Raw genomic sequence first — 19,516 nt, 5'->3', positions numbered from 1 at the left:
CGTGTAACAGGCTGGAGAGAGAGGGGCTGAATGGCCTCCTCCTGTTCCTGTGTAACAGGCTGGAGAGAGAGGGGCTGAATGGCCTCCTCCTGTTCCTGTGTAACAGGCTGGAGAGAGAGGGGCTGAATGGCCTCCTCCTGTTCCTGTGTAACAGGCTGGAGAGAGAGGGGCCGAATGGCCTCCTCCTGTTCCTCGAGGTATGTTCACCAGCAGGAAAGGCCGATGCACAGCAAGATCCAATTAACCGACCACTTAACTGCGTCGCAGCCTGTGAATCAAGGCCAGGACCGAGGCGTAGAGGAAAAGAGCACAGCTAACGGTCGTCAGGGGAATCCACCACTCCAGGAGCAGCTCCCAGAAACCTGCCGAGAGGAAGGTCAGAACGTCAGAGAGAGAGAGGGGAGATGGAGTGCGGGGAGAGGGAGGGAGAGAGAGGGGAGAGGGAGTGCGGGGAGAGGGAGACGGGGAGAGGGAGACGGGGAGAGAGAGGGGAGAGGGAGACGGGGAGAGGGAGAGAGAGAGAGAGAGAGAGAGGGGAGAGGGAGTGCGGGGAGAGGGAGACGGGGAGAGAGGGGAGAGGGAGACGGGGAGAGGGAGACGGGGAGAGAGAGGGGAGAGGGAGACGGGAGAGAGAGAGAGAGAGAGAGAGAGGGGAGATGGAGTGCGGGGAGAGGGAGACGGGGAGAGAGAGAGAGAGAGAGAGGGGAGATGGAGTGCGGGGAGAGGGAGGGAGAGAGAGGGGAGATGGAGTGCGGGGAGAGGGAGGGAGAGAGAGGGGAGAGGGAGTGCGGGGAGAGGGAGGAGAGAGAGGGGAGAGGGAGTGCGGGAAGAGGGAGACGGGGAGAGGGAGACGGGGAGAGAGAGGGGAGAGGGAGTGCGGGAAGAGGGAGACGGGGAGAGAGAGAGAGAGAGAGGGGAGAGGGAGTGCGGGGAGAGGGAGAGGGAGAGAGAGGGACGGGGAGAGGGAGGGAGAGAGACGGGGAGGGAGAGGGAGACGGGGAGAGGGAGAGAGAGAGACGGGGAGGGAGAGGGAGACGGGGAGAGAGAGAGAGAGAGAGGGGAGAGGGAGAGAGAGAGACGGGGAGAGGGAGGGAGAGAGACGGGGAGAGGGAGGGAGAGAGACGGGGAGAGGGAGGGAGAGAGACGGGGAGAGGGAGAGAGAGAGACGGGGAGAGGGAGAGAGAGAGACGGGGAGAGGGAGAGAGAGAGACGGGGAGAGGGAGAGAGAGAGGGGGAGAGAGAGATGGGGAGAGGGGGGAGAGGGGGGGAGAGAGAGACAGGGAGAGAGAGAGAGAGGGGGAGAGAGAGAGAGAGACGGGGAGAGAGAGAGAGAGACGGGGAGAGAGAGAGAGAGACGGGGAGGGAGAGAGAGACGGGGAGAGGGAGAGAGAGAGACGGGGAGAGAGAGAGACGGGGAGAGAGAGAGACGGGGAGAGGGGGAGAGACGGGGAGAGGGGGAGAGAGAGACGGGGAGAGGGAGAGAGAGATGGGGAGAGAGGGAAAGAGAGAGACGGGGAGAGAGAGACGGGGAGAGGGAGGGAGAGAGACGGGGAGAGGGGGGGAGAGAGAGACGGGGAGAGGGGGGGGGAGAGAGAGACGGGGAGAGGGGGGGGAGAGAGAGACGGGGAGGGGGGGGGAGACGGGGAGAGGGAGAGAGACGGGGAGAGGGAGAGAGACGGGGAGAGGGAGGGAGAGACGGGGAGTGGGAGGGAGAGACGGGGAGAGGGAGGGAGAGACGGGGAGAGGGAGGGAGAGACGGGGAGAGGGAGGGAGAGATGGGGAGAGGGAGGGAGAGACGGGGAGAGGGAGAGGGAGAGAGAGAGACGGGGAGAGGGAGGGAGACGGGGAGAGGGAGAGAGAGAGAGACGGGGAGAGGGAGAGAGAGAGACGGGGAGAGGGAGGGAGACGGGGAGAGGGAGAGAGAGAGAGACGGGGAGAGGGAGAGAGAGAGACGGGGAGAGGGAGAGAGAGACGGAGAGGGAGAGAGAGACGGGAGAGGGAGAGAGAGAGAGATGGGGAGAGGTAGGGAGAGACGGTGTAGGGGCTGGAGGAGGTTACAGAGATAGGGAGGGGGTGTCGGGGGCTGGAGGAGGTTACAGAGATAGGGAGGGGACTAGGGGGCTGGAGGAGGTTACAGAGATAGGGAGGGTGTGTAGGGGGCTGGAGGGGGTTACAGAGATAGGGAGGGCTTGTAGGGGACTGGATGAGGTTACAGAGATAGTGAGGGGGTGTAGGGGACTGGAGGAGGTTACAGAGATAGGGAGGGGGTGTAGGGGGCTGGAGGAGGTTACAGAGATAGGGAGGGGGTGTAGGGGGCTGGAGGAGGTTACAGAGATAGGGAGGGGGTGTAGGGGGCTGGAGGAGGTTACAGAGTTAGGGAGGGGGTGTAGGGGGCTGGAGGAGGTTACAGAGATAGGGAGGGGGTGTAGGGGGCTGGAGGAGGTTACAGAGATAGGGAGGGGGTGTCGGGGCTGGAGGAGGTTACAGAGATAGGGAGGGGGTGTAGGGGGCTGGAGGAGGTTACAGAGATAGGGAGGGGGTGTCGGGGCTGGAGGAGGTTACAGAGATAGGGAGGGGGTGTAGGGGCTGGAGGAGGTTACAGAGATAGGGAGGGGGTGTAGGGGGCTGGAGCAGGTTACAGAGATAGGGAGGGAGTGTAGGGGCTGGAGGAGGTTACAGAGATAGGGAGGGGGTGTGGGGACTGGAGGAGGTTACAGAGATAGGGAGGGGGTGTAGGGGGCTGGAGGAGGTTACAGAGATAGGGAGGGGGGTGTAGGGGGCTGGAGGAGGTTACAGAGATAGGGAGGGGGTTACAGAGATAGGGAGGGGGTGAAGGGGCTGGAGGAGGTTACAGAGATAGGGAGGAGGTGTAGGGGGCTGGAGGAGGTTACAGAGATAGGGAGGGGGTGTAGGGGGCTGGAGGGGGTTACAGAGATAGGGAGGGGGTGTAGGGGGCTGGAGGAGGTTACAGAGATAGGGAGGGGGTGTAGGGGGCTGGAGGAGGTTACAGAGATAGGGAGGGGGCGTAGGGGCTGGAGGAGGTTACAGAGATAGGGAGGGGGGTGTAGGGGGCTGGAGGAGGTTACAGAGATAGGGAGGGGGTTACAGAGATAGGGAGGGGGTGAAGGGGCTGGAGGAGGTTACAGAGATAGGGAGGAGGTGTAGGGGGCTGGAGGAGGTTACAGAGATAGGGAGGGGGTGTAGGGGGCTGGAGGGGGTTACAGAGATAGGGAGGGGGTGTAGGGGGCTGGAGGAGGTTACAGAGATAGGGAGGGGGTGTAGGGGGCTGGAGGAGGTTACAGAGATAGGGAGGGGGCGTAGGGGCTGGAGGAGGTTACAGAGATAGGGAGGGGGTGTAGGGGGCTGGAGGAGGTTACAGAGATAGGGAGGGGGTGTAGGGGGCTGGAGGAGGTTACAGAGATAGGGAGGGGGGTGTAGGGGGCTGGAGGAGGTTACAGAGATAGGGAGGGAGTGTAGGGGGCTGGAGGAGGCTACAGAGATAGGGAGGGAGTGTAGGGGTTGGAGGAGGTTACAGGGATAGGGAGGGGGTGTAGGGGCTGGAGGAGGTTACAGAGATAGGGAGGGGGTGTAGGGGCTGGAGGAAGTTACAGAGATAGGGAGGGGGTGTAGGGGCTGGAGGAGGTTACAGAGATAGGGAGGGGTGTAGGGGGCTGGAGGGGGTTACAGAGATAGGGAGGGGGGTGTAGGGGGCTGGAGGAGGTTACAGAGATAGGGAGGGGGTGTAGGGGGCTGGAGGAGGTTACAGAGATAGGGAGGGGGGTGTAGGGGGCTGGAGGAGGTTACAGAGATAGGGAGGGGGGTGCGTCGGGACTGGAGGAGGTTACAGAGATAGGGAGGGGGGTGCGTCGGGACTGGAGGAGGTTACAGAGATAGGGAGGGGTGTAGGGGGCTGGAGGAGGTTACAGAGATAGGGAGGGGGTGTAGGGGGCTGGAGGAGGTTACAGAGATAGGGAGGGGGTGTAGGGGGCTGGAGGAGGTTACAGAGATAGGGAGGGGTGTAGGGGGCTGGAGGAGGTTACAGAGATAGGGAGGGGGTGTAGGGGGCTGGAGGAGGTTACAGAGATAGGGAGGGGGGTGCGTCGGGACTGGAGGAGGTTACAGAGATAGGGAGGGGGTGTAGGGGCTGGAGGGGGTTACAGAGATAGGGAGGGGGTGTAGGGGGCTGGAGGAGGTTACAGAGATAGGGAGGGGGGTGCGTCGGGACTGGAGGAGGTTACAGAGATAGGGAGGGGGGTGCGTCGGGACTGGAGGAGGTTACAGAGATAGGGAGGGGGGTGCGTCGGGACTGGAGGAGGTTACCTGGCTTCTCCACGCGTAGTTTGACCCCGTACTCCATCCTGTTAGTCCGACAGGTGTAGATGCCCCCGTGTCGTTGGCGGAGACGGAAGATGACCAGGGAGGCCCCACTCACCAATGAGACCCCATACCCAGGGTGCAGCAACACCCGGTCGAGCAGCTTCGAGACCCCCTCCTGGTCGTGGGGTTCTCTCTGCCCCTCCCACCTGTAGGGGCCGTTTCCGGTCAGTCGGCACGGAATCCAGACATCGTCACCGGCACAGGCGGAGAGGGTCCCCGTCGGAAACTCTGCGGGAGAGGGCAGCAAAACATGATGGGACTGGAGAAAATAGCGGGACTTAAGGAACACATGGGCGAGGGCGCGGGTTTCCAGGGCGTGGTGGGGGGGGGGGGCAGGCAGAACGCGAGGAGCGAGAGATATTCCGAGCTTGAGGAATGGGAGGGAGAGAGACGGGGAGAGGGAGAGAGAGAGACGGGGAGAGAGGGAGAGAGAGAGACGGGGGAGGGGGAGAGGGAGAGAGAGAGAGATGGGGAGAGGGAGAGAGAGAGACGGGAGAGGGGGAGAGAGAGAGACGGGGGAGAGGGAGAGAGAGAGACGGAGAGAGAGAGACGGGAGAGGGAGAGAGAGACGGGGAGAGGGAGAGACGGGGAGAGGGGAGAGAGAGAGACGGGGAGAGGGAGAGAGAGAGACGGGGAGAGGGAGAGAGAGAGACGAGGAGAGGGAGAGAGAGAGACGGGGAGAGAGGGAGAGAGAGAGACGGGGAGAGGGAGAGGGGGAGAGGGAGAGAGAGAGAGACGGGGAGAGGGAGAGAGAGAGACGGGAGAGGGGGAGAGAGAGAGACGGGGGAGAGGGAGAGAGAGAGACGGAGAGAGAGAGACGGGAGAGGGGGAGAGAGAGACGGGGAGAGGGAGAGACGGGGAGAGGGGAGAGAGAGAGACGGGGAGAGGGAGAGAGAGAGACGGGGAGAGGGAGAGAGAGAGACGGGGAGAGGGAGAGAGAGAGACGGGGAGAGAGGGAGAGAGAGAGAGAGAGATGGGGAGAGGGAGAGAGAGAGAGACGGGAGAGGGGGAGAGAGAGAGACGGGGGAGAGGGAGAGAGAGAGACGGAGAGAGAGAGACGGGAGAGGGGGAGAGAGAGACGGGGAGAGGGAGAGACGGGGAGAGGGGAGAGAGAGAGACGGGGAGAGGGAGAGAGAGAGACGGGGAGAGGGAGAGAGAGAGACGGGGGAGAGGGAGAGAGAGAGACGGGGAGAGTGAGAGAGAGGGAGAGAGAGAGAGAGAGATGGGGAGAGGGAGAGAGAGAGACGGGGAGAGGAGAGAGAGAGAGACGGGGAGAGGGAGAGAGAGAGACGGGGAGAGGGGGAGAGAGAGAGACGGAGAGAGAGAGACAGGAGAGGGAGAGAGAGAGAGACGGGGAGAGGGAGAGAGAGAGACGGGGAGAGGGAGAGAGAGAGAGATGGGGAGAGGGGAGAGAGAGAGAGAGACGGGGAGAGGGAGAGAGAGAGACGGGGAGAGGGAGAGAGAGAGACGGGGAGAGGGAGAGAGAGAGACGGGGAGAGGGAGAGAGAGAGACGGGGAGAGAGAGAGAGAGACGGGGAGAGGGAGAGAGAGAGAGATGGGGAGAGGGAGAGAGAGAGACGGGGAGAGGGGGAGAGAGGGAGAGAGAGAGACGGAGAGAGAGAGACGGGAGAGGGAGAGAGAGAGAGACGGGGAGAGGGAGAGAGAGAGACGGGGAGAGGGAGAGAGAGAGAGATGGGGAGAGGGAGAGAGAGAGAGAGACGGGGAGAGGGAGAGAGAGAGAGACGGGGAGAGGGAGAGAGAGAGAGACGGGGAGAGGGAGAGAGAGACGGGGAGAGGGAGAGAGAGAGACGGGAGAGAGAGAGAGAGACGGGGAGAGGGAGAGAGAGAGAGACGGGGAGAAGGGGAGAGAGAGAGACGGGGAGAGGGAGAGAGAGAGAGACAGAGAGCAAGATGGGGAGACAGAGAGACGGAGAGAGAGGGAGAAAGAGAGAGAAAGAGAGAGACAGGAAGAGAGAGAGAGAGATGGGGAGAGGGAGAGAGAGAGAGGGGGGAGAGAGAGAGACGGGGAGAGGGAGAGAGAGAGAGACGGGGAGAGGGAGAGAGAGAGACGGGGAGAGGGAGAGAGAGAGAGACGGGGAGAGAGAGAGAGACGGGGAGAGGGAGAGAGAGAGAGACGGGGAGAGGGAGGGAGAGAGACGGGGAGAGAGAGAGAGACGGGGAGAGGGAGAGAGAGAGAGAGAGACGGGGAGACGGAGAGAGAGAGAGACGGGGAGAGGGAGAGAGAGGGGGAGAGAGAGAGACGGGAGAGAGAGAGAGAGAGATTGAGGGCAAGATGGGGAGAGAGAGACAGGAAGAGAGAGGGAGAAAGAGAGAGACAGGAAGAGAGAGAGAGAGATGGGGAGAGGGAGAGAGAGACAGGGAGAGAGAGAGAGACGGGGGGAGAGAGAGAGACGGGGGGAGAGAGAGAGACGGGGGGAGAGAGAGAGACGGGGAGAGAGAAAGAGACGGGGAGAGGGGGAGAGAGAGAGACGGGGAGAGGGGGAGAGAGAGAGACGGGGAGAGGGGGAGAGAGAGAGACGGGGAGAGGGGGAGAGAGAGAGACGGGGAGAGGGGGAGAGAGAGAGACGGAGGGAGGGAGACGGGGAGAGGGAGGGAGGGAGACGGGGAGAGGGAGGGAGGGAGACGGGGAGAGGGAGGGAGGGAGACGGGGAGAGGGAGAGAGAGAGACGGGGAGAGGGAGAGAGAGAGAGATGGGGAGAGGGAGAGAGACGGGGAGAGGGAGAGAGAGAGAGACGGGGAGAGGGAGAGAGAGACGGGGAGAGGGAGAGAGAGAGACGGGGAGAGGGAGAGAGAGAGAGACGGGGAGAGAGAGAGAGACGGGGAGAGAGAGAGAGAGACGGGGAGAGGGAGAGAGAGAGAGACGGGGAGAAGGGGAGAGAGAGAGACGGGGAGAGGGAGAGAGAGAGAGACAGAGAGCAAGATGGGGAGAGAGAGAGACGGAGAGAGAGGGAGAAAGAGAGAGAAAGAGAGAGACAGGAAGAGAGAGAGAGAGAGGGGAGAGAGAGAGACGGGGAGAGGGGGAGAGAGAGAGACGGGGAGAGGGGGAGAGAGAGAGACGGGGAGAGGGGGAGAGAGAGAGACGGGGAGAGGGGGAGAGAGAGAGACGGGGAGAGGGAGAGAGAGAGAGACGGGGAGAGGGAGAGAGAGAGAGACGGGGAGAGAGAGAGAGAGACGGGGAGAGGGGGAGAGAGAGAGACGGGGAGAGAGAGAGAGAGACGGGGAGAAGGGGAGAGAGAGACGGGGAGAGGGAGAGAGAGAGAGGGGGAGAGGGAGAGAGAGAGACGGGGAGAGGGAGAGAGATGGGGAGAGGGGGAGAGAGAGATGGGGAGAGGGGGAGAGAGAGACGGGGAGAGGGAGAGAGAGAGAGAGACGGGGAGAGGGAGAGAGAGAGAGAGACGGGGAGAGGGAGAGAGAGAGACGGGGAGAGGGAGAGAGAGAGACGGGGAGAGGGAGAGAGAGAGAGAGACGGGGAGAGGGAGAGAGAGAGAGAGACGGGGAGAGGAAGAGAGAGAGAGAGACGGGGAGAGGGAGAGAGAGAGAGAGACGGGGAGAGAGAGAGAGAGACGGGGAGAGGGCGAGAGAGAGACGGACGGGGGAACTGGGATATTGGGTGAGATGTTCTGGTCTCCCAGCTGAGTGAGAGACAGATCAAGGGGACCTCTTGATGGAGGGATTGCGGGATATTCCGGGGGAACTGGTCGGCAGATAGTTCGAGAGTTCTGGCTCTTTATTTATCCATTGGTGGGACATGGGCGCCTCCGCTTGGCCAACATTCACTGCCCATCCGAAGTTGCCCCTGGGGAAGGGGGAGCCGCCATCTTGAATCACCGCAGTTCCATGGGCAGTGGGTTGACCCATTAGTGGGGGGGGGAAACGAGGGGGGGCGCGGGGGAGAGCGAGAGGGACGGTGGGGGGGAGCGAGGGGGGGCGGGGGAGAGCGAGGGGGGCAGGAGGGCCCGGGGGAGAGCGAGGGGGGTAGGGGGGACGGGGGAGAGCGAGGGGGGTTTGGGGGACGGGGGAGCACGCCAAGTGGTATGAGACACGCCGCCTTGTGATTGGCTGGCCTTAAGTTACCATTGGGCCCTGCAGATCTCTGATTGGCCGTCGAGTTCAAGGAGAACATGTCGTCCATCGTACCTGGAACCAATGAGGATGAGAGTTAGTGACGCCAAACACCCCAAACACAGGCCATTCTGCCCATCCTGTCTGTCCCAGTGCTTTACTCTGTATCTAACCCTGTGCTGTACCTGTCCTGGGAGTGTTTGATGGGGGACAGTGTAGAGGGAGCTTTACTCTGTATCTAACCCCGTGCTGTACCTGTCCTGGGAGTGTTTGATGGGGGACAGTGTAGAGGGAGCTTTACTCTGTATCTAACCCCGTGCTGTACCTGTCCTGGGAGTGTTTGATGGGGACAGTGTAGAGGGAGCTTTACTCTGTATCTAACCCCGTGCTGTACCTGTCCTGGGAGTGTTTGATGGGGACAGTGTAGAGGGAGCTTTACTCTGTACCTAACCCCGTGCTGTACCTGTCCTGGGAGTGTTTGATGGGGGACAGTGTCGAGGGAGCTTTACTCTGTATCTAACCCCGTGCTGTACCTGTCCTGGGAGTGTTTGATGTGGGACAGTGTAGAGGGAGCTTTACTCTGTATCTAACCCCGTGCTGTACCTGTCCTGGGAGTGTTTGATGGGGGCAGTGTAGAGGGAGCTTTACTCTGTATCTAACCCCGTGCTGTACCTGTCCTGGGAGCGTTTGATGGGGACAGTGTAGAGGGAGCTTTACTCTGTACCTAACCCCGTGCTGTACCTGTCCTGGGAGTGTTTGATGGGGGACAGTGTCGAGGGAGCTTTACTCTGTATCTAACCCCGTGCTGTACCTGTCCTGGGAGTGTTTGATGTGGGACAGTGTAGAGGGAGCTTTACTCTGTATCTAACCCCGTGCTGTACCTGTCCTGGGAGTGTTTGATGGGGGACAGTGTAGAGGGAGCTTTACTCTGTATCTAACCCCGTGCTGTACCTGTCCTGGGAGTGTTTGATGGGGGCAGTGTAGAGGGAGCTTTACTCTGTATCCAACCCCGTGCTGTACCTGTCCTGGGAGTGTTTGATGGGGGACAGTGTAGAGGGAGCTTTACTCTGTATCTAACCCCGTGCTGTACCTGTCCTGGGAGTGTTTGATGGGGACAGTGTCGACAGAGCTTTACTCTGTATCTAACCCCGTGCTGTACCTGTCCTGGGAGTGTTTGATGGGGACAGTGTAGAGGGAGCTTTACTCTGTATCTAACCCCGTGCTGTACCTGTCCTGGGAGTGTTTGATGGGGGACAGTGTAGAGGGAGCTTTACTCTGTATCTAACCCCGTGCTGTACCTGTCCTGGGAGTGTTTGATGGGGGACAGTGTAGAGGGAGCTTTACTCTGTATCTAACCCCGTGCTGTACCTGTCCTGGGAGTGTTTGATGGGGGACCGTGTAGGGGGAGGTTTGCTCTGTATCTAACCCCGTGCTGTACCTGTCCTGGGAGTGTTTGATGAGGGACAGTGTAGAGGGAGCTTTACTCTGTATCTAACCCCGTGCTGTACCTGTCCTGGGAGTGTTTGATGGGGGACAGTGTAGAGGGAGCTTTACTCTGTATCTAACCCCGTGCTGTACCTGTCCTGGGAGTGTTTGATGGGGACAGTGTAGAGGGAGCTTTACTCTGTACCTAACCCCGTGCTGTACCTGTCCTGGGAGTGTTTGATGGGGGACAGTGTCGAGGGAGCTTTACTCTGTATCTAACCCCGTGCTGTACCTGTCCTGGGAGTGTTTGATGTGGGACAGTGTAGAGGGAGCTTTACTCTGTATCTAACCCCGTGCTGTACCTGTCCTGGGAGTGTTTGATGGGGGACAGTGTAGAGGGAGCTTTACTCTGTATCTAACCCCGTGCTGTACCTGTCCTGGGAGTGTTTGATGGGGGCAGTGTAGAGGGAGCTTTACTCTGTATCTAACCCCGTGCTGTACCTGTCCTGGGAGTGTTTGATGGGGGACAGTGTAGAGGGAGCTTTACTCTGTATCTAACACCGTGCTGTACCTGTCCTGGGAGTGTTTGATGGGGGCAGTGTAGAGGGAGCTTTACTCTGTATCTAACCCCGTGCTGTACCTGTCCTGGGAGGGTTTGATGGGGACAGTGTAGAGGGAGCTTTACTCTGTATCCAACCCCGTGCTGTACCTGTCCTGGGAGTGTTTGATGGGGGCCAGTGTAGAGGGAGCTTTACTCTGTATCTAACCCCGTGCTGTACCTGTCCTGGGAGTGTTTGATGGGGACAGTGACGACAGAGCTTTACTCTGTATCTAACCCCGTGCTGTACCTGTCCTGGGAGTGTTTGATGGGGACAGTGTAGAGGGAGCTTTACTCTGTATCTAACCCCGTGCTGTACCTGTCCTGGGAGTGTTTGATGGGGGACAGTGTAGAGGGAGCTTTACTCTGTATCTAACCCCGTGCTGTACCTGTCCTGGGAGTGTTTGATGGGGGACAGTGTAGAGGGAGCTTTACTCTGTATCTAACCCCGTGCTGTACCTGTCCTGGGAGTGTTTGATGGGGGACCGTGTAGGGGGAGGTTTGCTCTGTATCTAACCCCGTGCTGTACCTGTCCTGGGAGTGTTTGATGGGGGACAGTGTAGAGGGAGCTTTACTCTGTATCTAACCCCGTGCTGTACCTGTCCTGGGAGTGTTTGATGGGGGACAGTGTAGAGGGAGCTTTACTCTGTATCTAACCCCGTGGTGTTTGCTGAACATGGTTCCAGGGTAACTTACAGTTGTCTTTGACCAGAAGGTTGGTGATGTTCCCAGTGAGCTCTCGGTTGCTACAGGAGTAGGCACCTCTGTCTGTGAGCGTGACATTGTATAGGAGTAACGAAAGACCTCCATTGTGGATAAGACTGAGACGTCCCCGGAATGTCTCCCCAGATCCCGTGGTCAAGGTTGCCAGGGTTACGTTGCTGCCGAACCTCCTCCAGGTCACCCGCCGCTGATCCCCGATGACCTCTCCTGACCCACACGGCAACACCACACCGTGACCCTCTGAAAAAGACCGAGAAGGAGTTGGAATGATCCATTGGGATGGATGCATGGACAGGAGGAGGCCATTCAGCCCCTCTCTCTCTCCAGCCTGTTACACAGGAACAGGAGGAGGCCATTCAACCCCTCTCTCTCTCCAGCCTGTTACACAGGAACAGGAGGAGGCCATTCAGCCCCTCTCTCTCCAGCCTGTTACACAGGAACAGGAGGAGGCCATTCAGCCCCTCTCTCTCTCCAGCCTGTTACACAGGAACAGGAGGAGGCCCATTCAGCCCCTCTCTCTCTCCAGCCTGTTACACAGGAACAGGAGGAGGCCATTCAGCCCCTCTCTCTCGAGCCTCACATAAAATTGATTTGATTTGATTTATTATTGGGATACAGTGAAAAGTATTGTTTCTTGCGCGCTTTACAGACAAAGCATACCGTTCATAGAGAAGGAAAGGAGAGGGTGCAGAATGTAGGGTTACAGTCACAGCTCGGGGTGCAGAGAAAGATCAACTTAATGCGAGGTAGGTCCATTCAAAAGCAGCAGGGAAGAAGCTGTTCTTGAGTCGGTCGGTACGTGACCTCAGACTTTTGTATCTTTTTCCCGACGAAAGAAGGTGGAAGAGAGAATGTCCGGGGTGCGTGGGGGGGGTCCTTAATTATGCCGGCTGCTTTTCCCCGAGGCAGCGGGAAGTGTAGACAGAGTCAATGGATGGGAGGCTGGTGATGGATTGGGCTACATTCACGACCCCCTTTTGTAGTTCCTTGCGGTCTTGGGCAGAGCAGGAGCCCCAGACCGAGCTGTGATACAACCCAGAAAGAATGCTTTCTATGGGGCATCTGTAAAAGTTGGTGAGTGACGTAGCGGACATGCCAAATTTCCTTCGTCTCCTGAGAAAGTAGAGGCGTTGGTGGGACTTTCTTAACTATAGTGTCGGCGTGGGGGGGACCAGGACAGGTTGTTGGTGATCTGGACACCTAGAAACTTGAAGCTCTCTCGACCCTTCCCACCTCACCAAGAACCTGTCCTGCTCCCACGGGGAGTGGGGGAGAATGTGGGACTCGCTCCCACGGGGAGTGGGGAGAATGTGGGACTCGCTCCCACGGGGAGTGGGGGAGAATGTGGGACTCGCTCCCACGGGGAGTGGGGGAAAATGTGGGACTCGCTCCCACGGGGAGTGGGGGGAGAATGTGGGACTCGCTCCCACGGGGGAGTGGGGGAGAATGTGGGACTCGCTCCCAAGGGGAGTGGGGGAGAATGTGGGACTCGCTCCCACGGGGAGTGGGGGGAGAATGTGGGACTCGCTCCCACGGGGGAGTGGGGGAGAATGTGGGACTCGCTCTCACGGGGAGTGGGGAGAATGTGGGACTCGCTCCCACGGGGGGAGTGGGGGAGAATGTGGGACTCGCTCCCACGGGGAGTGGGGGAGAATGTGGGACTCGCTCCCACGGGGAGTGGGGGAGAATGTGGGACTCGCTCCCACGGGGGAGTGGGGGAGAATGTGGGACTCGCTCCCACGGGGAGTGGGGGGAGAATGTGGGACTCGCTCCCACGGGGGAGTGGGGGAGAATGTGGGACTCGCTCCCACGGGGAGTGGGGGAGAATGTGGGACTCGCTCCCACGGGGAGTGGGGGGGAATGTGGGACTCGCTCCCACGGGGAGTGGGGGAGAATGTGGGACTCGCTCCCACGGACAGTGGGGGAGAATGTGGGACTCGCTCCCATGGGGAGTGGGGGAGAATGTGGGACTCGCTCCCACGGGGAGTGGGGAGAATGTGGGACTCGCTCCCACGGGGAGTGGGGAGAATGTGGGACTCGCTCCCACGGGGAGTGGGGGAGAATGTGGGACTCGCTCCCACGGGGAGTGGGGGAGAATGTGGGACTCGCTCCCACGGGGAGTGGGGGAGAATGTGGGACTCGCTCCCACGGGGAGTGGGGAGAATGTGGGACTCGCTCCCATGGGGAGTGGGGAGAATGTGGGACTCGCTCCCATGGGGAGTGGGGAGAATGTGGGAGTCGCTCCCACGGGGAGTGGGGGAGAATGTGGGAGTCGCTCCCACGGGGAGTGGGGGGAGAATGTGGGACCCGCTCCCATGGGGAGTGGGGAGAATGTGGGACTCACTCCCATGGGGAGTGGGGAGAATGTGGGACTCGCTCCCATGGGGAGTGGGGAGAATGTGGGAGTCGCTCCCACGGGGAGTCGGGAAGAATGTGGGACTCGCTCCCACGGGGAGTGGGGGAGAATGTGGAACTCGCTTCCACGGGGAGTGGGGAGAATGTGGGACTCGCTCCCACGGGGGGAGTGGGGGGGAATATGGGACTCACTCCCACGGGGAGTGGGGGAGAATGTGGGACCTGCTCCCACGGGGAGTGGGGGAGAATGTGGGACTCGCTCCCATGGGGAGTGGGGGGGAATGTGGGACTAACTCTCACGGGGGGAGTGGGGGGGAATGTGGGACCTGCTCCCACGGGGAGTGGGGGAGAATGTGGGACTCGCTCCCATGGGGAGTGGGGGGGAATGTGGGACTCGCTCCCACGGGGAGTGGGGGAGAATGTGGGACTCGCTCCCACGGGGAGTGGGGGAGAATGTTGGACTCGCTCCCACGGGGAGTGGGGGAGAATGTGGGACTCGCTCCCACGGGGAGTGGGGGGGAATGTGGGACTCGCTCCCACGGGGAGTGGGGGGGAATGTGGGACTCGCTCCCACGGGGAGTGGGGGGGAATGTGGGACTCGCTCCCACGGGGAGTGGGGGAGAATGTGGGACTCGCTCCCACGGGGAGTGGGGGAGAATGTGGGACTCGCTCCCACGGGGAGTGGGGCAGAGTGTGGATCATCAGAAAACTATGCCAAAAATTTCTCGTTTGCCACCTCTGTGTCCTCATTTAGACAGAGCTGTCTCATCCTCTCCATCCGATCCTTTCCCCCGAATATCCTGAAATCTCCAATCAAATTGCCCCCTCAATCTGCCAAATTCCAGGGAGCAAAACCAGATGAGGGAGCGCCGCACTGTGGGGGGGTCAGTGCTGAGGGAGTGCCGCACTGTGGGGAGGGTCAGTGCTGAGGGAGCGCCGCACTGTGGGAGGGTCGGTGCTGAGGGAGCGCCGCACTGTGGGAGGGTCAGTGCTGAGGGAGCGCCGCACTGTGGGAGGGTCAGTGCTGAGGGAGCGCCGCACTGTGGGAGGGTCGGTGCTGAGGGAGCGCCGCACTGTGGGAGGGTCAGTGCTGAGGGAGCGCCGCACTGTGGGAGGGTCGGTGCTGAGGGAGCGCCGCACTGTGGGAGGGTCGGTGCTGAGGGAGCGCCGCACTGTGGGAGGGTCGGTGCTGAGGGAGCGCCGCACTGTGGGAGGGTCGGTGCTGAGGGAGCGCCGCACTGTGGGAGGGTCGGTGCTGAGGGAGCGCCGCACTGTGGGAGGGTCGGTGCTGAGGGAGCGCCGCACTGTGGGAGGGTCAGTGCTGAAGGAGCGCCGCACTGTGGGAGGGTCAGTGCTGAGGGAGCGCAGCACTGTGGGAGGGTCGGTGCTGAGGGAGCGCCGCACTGTGGGAGGGTCGGTGCTGAGGGAGCGCCGCACTGTGGGAGGGTCGGTGCTGAGGGAGCGCCGCACTGTGGGAGGGTCGGTGCTGAGGGAGCGCCGCACTGTGGGAGGGTCGGTGCTGAGGGAGCGCCGCACTGTGGGAGGGTCAGTGCTGAGGGAGCGCCGCACTGTAGGAGGGTCGGTGCTGAGGGAGCGCCGCACTGTGGGAGGGTCAGTGCTGAGGGAGCACCGCACTGTGGGAGGGTCGGTGCTGAGGGAGCGCCGCACTGTGGGAGGGTCGGTGCTGAGGGAGCGCCGCACTGCGGGAGGGTCAGTGCTGAGGGAGCGCCGCACTGTGGGAGGTTCGGTGCTGAGGGAGCGCCGCACTGCGGGAGGGTCGGTGCTGAGGGAGCGCCGCACTGTGGGAGGGTCAGTGCTGAGGGAGCGCCGCACTGTGGGAGGGTCGGTGCTGAGGGAGCGCCGCACTGTGGGAGGGTCAGTGCTGAGGGAGCGCCGCACTGTGGGAGGGTCAGTGCTGAGGGAGCGCCGCACTGTGGGAGGGTCAGTGCTGAGGGAGCGCCGCACTGTGGGAGGGTCGGTGCTGAGGGAGCGCCGCACTGTGGGAGGGTCGGTGCTGAGGGAGCGCCGCACTGTGGGAGGGTCGGTGCTGAGGGAGCGCCGCACTGTGGGAGGGTCGGTGCTGAGGGAGCGCCGCACTGTGGGAGGGTCGGTGCTGAGGGAGCGCCGCACTGTGGGAGGGTCGGTGCTGAGAGAGCGCCGCACTGTGGGAGGGTCGGTGCTGAGGGAGCGCCGCACTGTGGGAGGGTCAGTGCTGAGGGAGCGCCGCACTGTGGGAGGGTCAGTGCTGAGGGAGCGCCGCACTGTGGGAGGGTCAGTGCTGAGGGAGAGTCTCACAGGGAGGGGGAGACAATATAGACAGAAACAGGAGACCCTCTCGTAAAGACGAGCCTCCCATGAGACTTACCCCTTCCGGAAACTTCCAACAAGGCCTGGGAGGCCCCGAGAGTGAAGAGGAGCCAGAGAATGACTGGGGCGGATTGCCCCCTCTCCCTGACCATCCCTCCTGGCCAGGGGGTGTCCGGGAAACGTGGTGACGTTCTCGATTCTCCCCGGCAACGCCCCAACAGGAGCTTTGAGGCCTAGTCCGTGACCATGAAGCCTGGACGTGGGCCTGGCAGCTCAGGCTGGACAGGAGAAGGCCCAGGAGGAGCCGGGGTGGGGGGGGGAGGGAGTGACGGAGGGGGTTTGGGTGATGCGGGAGGGTCCGATCGGCTGCACCCCCCCTCCCCCGGAGGTCCCGAGAAAATCCGGCTGCCGCTGCGTGGAGAAATGTCGCCCGGTAACAGGCCGAGTGCGAACCAACCGAGCGTCCCTTCCTGCCTCAAAACAGATGTCATACCCAGGGGAGCCGAGGTTTCCTCTTTGCCCTGCCCATCCTCTCAAAACACGGCATGAGGTCGAGAATCTGGTGAACTGGCAACAATAATCTCTCCCTCAATGTCAACAAGACGAAGGAGATTGTCATCGACTTCAGGAAGCGTAAAGGAGAACATCCCCCTGTCGACATCAACGGGGACCAAGTAGAAATGGTCGAGAGCTTCAGGTGTCCAGATCCCCAACAACCTGTCCCGGTCCCCCCCCACGCCGACACTATAGTTAAGAAAGCCCCACCAACGCCTCTACTTTCTCAGGAGACTATGGAAATTTGGCATGTCAGCTCCGACTCTCACCAACTTTTACAGATGCCCCATAGAAAGCATCCTTTCTGGGTTGTATCACAGCTCGGTCTGGGGCTCCTGCTCTGCCCAAGACCGCAAGGAACTACAAAAGGGGTCGTGAATGTCGCCCAATCCCATCACCAGCCTCCCATCCATTGACTCTGTCTACACTTCCCGCTGCCTCGGGGGAAAAGCAGCCGGCATAATTAAGGACCCCCCCACGCACCCCCGGACTCTCTTCCAACTTCTTCCGTCGGGAAAAAGATACAAAAGTCTGAGGTCACGTACCGACCGACTCAAGAACAGCTTCTTCCCTGCTGCCGTCAGACTTTTAACCCCATGCATTTACCCTAGCTAGTCCCCCTGACACTAAGGGGCAATTTAGCATGGCCAATCCACCTAACCTACACATCTTTGGACACTAAGGGACAATTTAGCATGGCCAATCCACCGAACCAGCACATCTTTGGACACAAAGGGACAATTTAGCACGGCCAATCCACCGAACCTACACATCTTTGGACACGAAGGGGCAATTTAGCATGGCCAATCCACCGAACCTACACATCTTTGGACACGAAGGGGCAATTTAGCATGGCCAATCCACCTAACCTACACATCTTTGAACACTGAGGGACAATTTAGCATGGCCAATCCACCGAACCTACACATCTTTGGACACGAAGGGGCAATTTAGCATGGCCAATCCACCTAACCGTAACATCTTTGGACACAAAGGGACAATTTAGCATGGCCAATCCCCCTAACCTACACATCTTTGGACACTAAGGGACAATTTAGCATGGCCAATCCCCCTAACCTACACATCTTTGGACACTAAGGGACAATTTAGCATGGCCAATCCCCCCTAACCTACACAGCCAACGCCTCTACTTTCTCAGGAGACTAAGGAAATTTGGCATGTCCGCTACGACTCTCACCAACTTTTACAGATGCCCCATAGAAAGCATTCACACAGTCCAGAAGGAGGCCATCTGGCCCATCGAGTCTGTACCAACAATCCCACCCTATCCCCATAACCTGACATATTTACCCTGCTACTCCCCCTGACACTCAGGGTCAATGTTGCATCGCCAATCAACTTAACCCGCACGTCTTTCGGACTGTAGGAGGAAACCGGAGCCCCCGGAGGAAACCCACGCAGACACGGGGAGAATGTGCAAACTCCACACAGACAGTGACCCGAGCCGGGAATCGAATCCGGGTCCCTGGCGCGGTGAGGCAGCAATGCCAACACACTGTGCCACCAACTTTCTGGCTGTATCATAGCTTGGTCTGGGCTCCTGCTCTGCCAAAGACCGCAAGGAACAACAAAAGGGTCGTGAATGTAGCCCAATCCATCACTCAAACCAGCCTCCGATCCATTGACTCTGTCTACACTTCCCGCTGCCTTGGGGAAAAGCAGCCGGCATAATTAAGGACCCCCCCCCACGCACCCCGGACATTCTCTCTTCCACCTTCTTCCGTCGGGAAAAAGATACAAAAGTCTGAGGTCACGTACCGACCGACTCAAGGACAGCTTCTTCCCTGCTGCTTTTGAATGGACCTACCTCGCATTAAGTTGATCTTTCTCTACACCCCGAGCTGTGACTGTAACGCTACATTCTGCACCCTCTCCTTTCCTTCTCTATGAACAGCATGCTTGATCGGTACAACGGGCAAGAAACAATACTTTTCACTGTGTCCCAATACATGTGACAATAATGAATCAAATCAAAATCAAACACTTCCAGGACAGGTACAGCACGGGGTTAGATACAGAGTAAAGCTCCCTCTACACTGTCACCCCATCAAACACTCCCAGGACAGGTACAGCACGGGGTTAGATACAGAGTAAAGCTCCCTCTACACTGTCCCCCATCAAACACTCCCAGGACAGGTACAGCACGGGGTTAGATACAGAGTAAAGCTCCCTCTCCACTGTCCCCCATCAAACACTCCCAGGACAGGTACAGCACGGGGTTAGATACAGAGTAAAGCTCCCTCTCCACTGTCCCCCATCAAACACTCCCAGGACAGGTACAGCACGGGGTTAGATACAGAGTAAAGCTCCCTCTACACTGTCCCCATCAAACACTCCCAGGACAGGTACAGCACGGGGTTAGATACAGAGTAAAGCTCCCTCTACACTGTCCCGCATCAAACACTCCCAGGACGGGTACAGCACGGGGTTAGATACAGAGTAAAGCTCCCTCTACACTGTTCCCATCAAACACTCCCAGGACAGGTACAGCACGGGGTTAGATACAGAGTAAAGCTCCCTCTACACTGTCCCCCATCAAACACTCCCAGGACAGGTACAGCACGGGGTTAGATACAGAGTAAAGCTCCCTCTACACTGTCCCCATCAAACACTCCCAGGACAGGTACAGCACGGGGTTAGATACAGAGTAAAGCTCCCTCTACACTGTCCCCCATCAAACACTCCCAGGACAGGGACAGCACGGAGTTAGATACAGAGTAAAGCTCCCTCTACACTGTCCCCCATCAAACACTCCCAGGACAGGTACAGCACGGGGTTAGACACAGAGTAAAGCTCCCTCTACACTGTCCCCCATCAAACACTCCCAGGACAGGTACAGCACGGGGTTAGATACAGAGTAAAGCTCCCTCTACACTGTCCCCCATCAAACACTCCCAGGACAGGTACAGCACGGGGTTAGATACAGAGTAAAGCTCCCTCTACACTGTCCCCCATCAAACACTCCCAGGACAGGTACAGCACGGGGTTAGATACAGAGTAAAGCTCCCTCTACACTGTCCCGCATCAAACACTCCCAGGACAGGTACAGCACGGGGTTAGATACAGAGTAAA

General features: G+C 59.8%; 1 protein-coding gene across 1 annotated transcript; it reads right to left on the bottom strand.

Moving 5' to 3' along the window:
* Nucleotides 1-252: 252 nt before the first annotated feature.
* On the bottom strand, nt 253-16,357 carry LOC144489625 (uncharacterized). The gene is made up of 5 exons (XM_078207479.1): nt 15,927-16,357; nt 11,180-11,446; nt 8,473-8,535; nt 4,321-4,605; nt 253-362 (listed from the first exon to the last, which is right to left on the bottom strand). The coding sequence occupies exons 1-5, from the start codon at nt 16,018-16,020 to the stop codon at nt 253-255; spliced, it is 819 nt and encodes a 272-aa protein (XP_078063605.1). The 5' UTR covers nt 16,021-16,357.
* Between the last annotated feature and the right edge of the window lie 3,159 nt (nt 16,358-19,516).

The sequence above is a fragment of the Mustelus asterias genome, unplaced genomic scaffold, assembly GCF_964213995.1.
Source record: "Mustelus asterias unplaced genomic scaffold, sMusAst1.hap1.1 HAP1_SCAFFOLD_2363, whole genome shotgun sequence".
In the NCBI taxonomy this organism is placed as follows: domain Eukaryota; kingdom Metazoa; phylum Chordata; class Chondrichthyes; order Carcharhiniformes; family Triakidae; genus Mustelus; species Mustelus asterias.
This window is presented reverse-complemented; position numbering and strand designations above follow the sequence as displayed.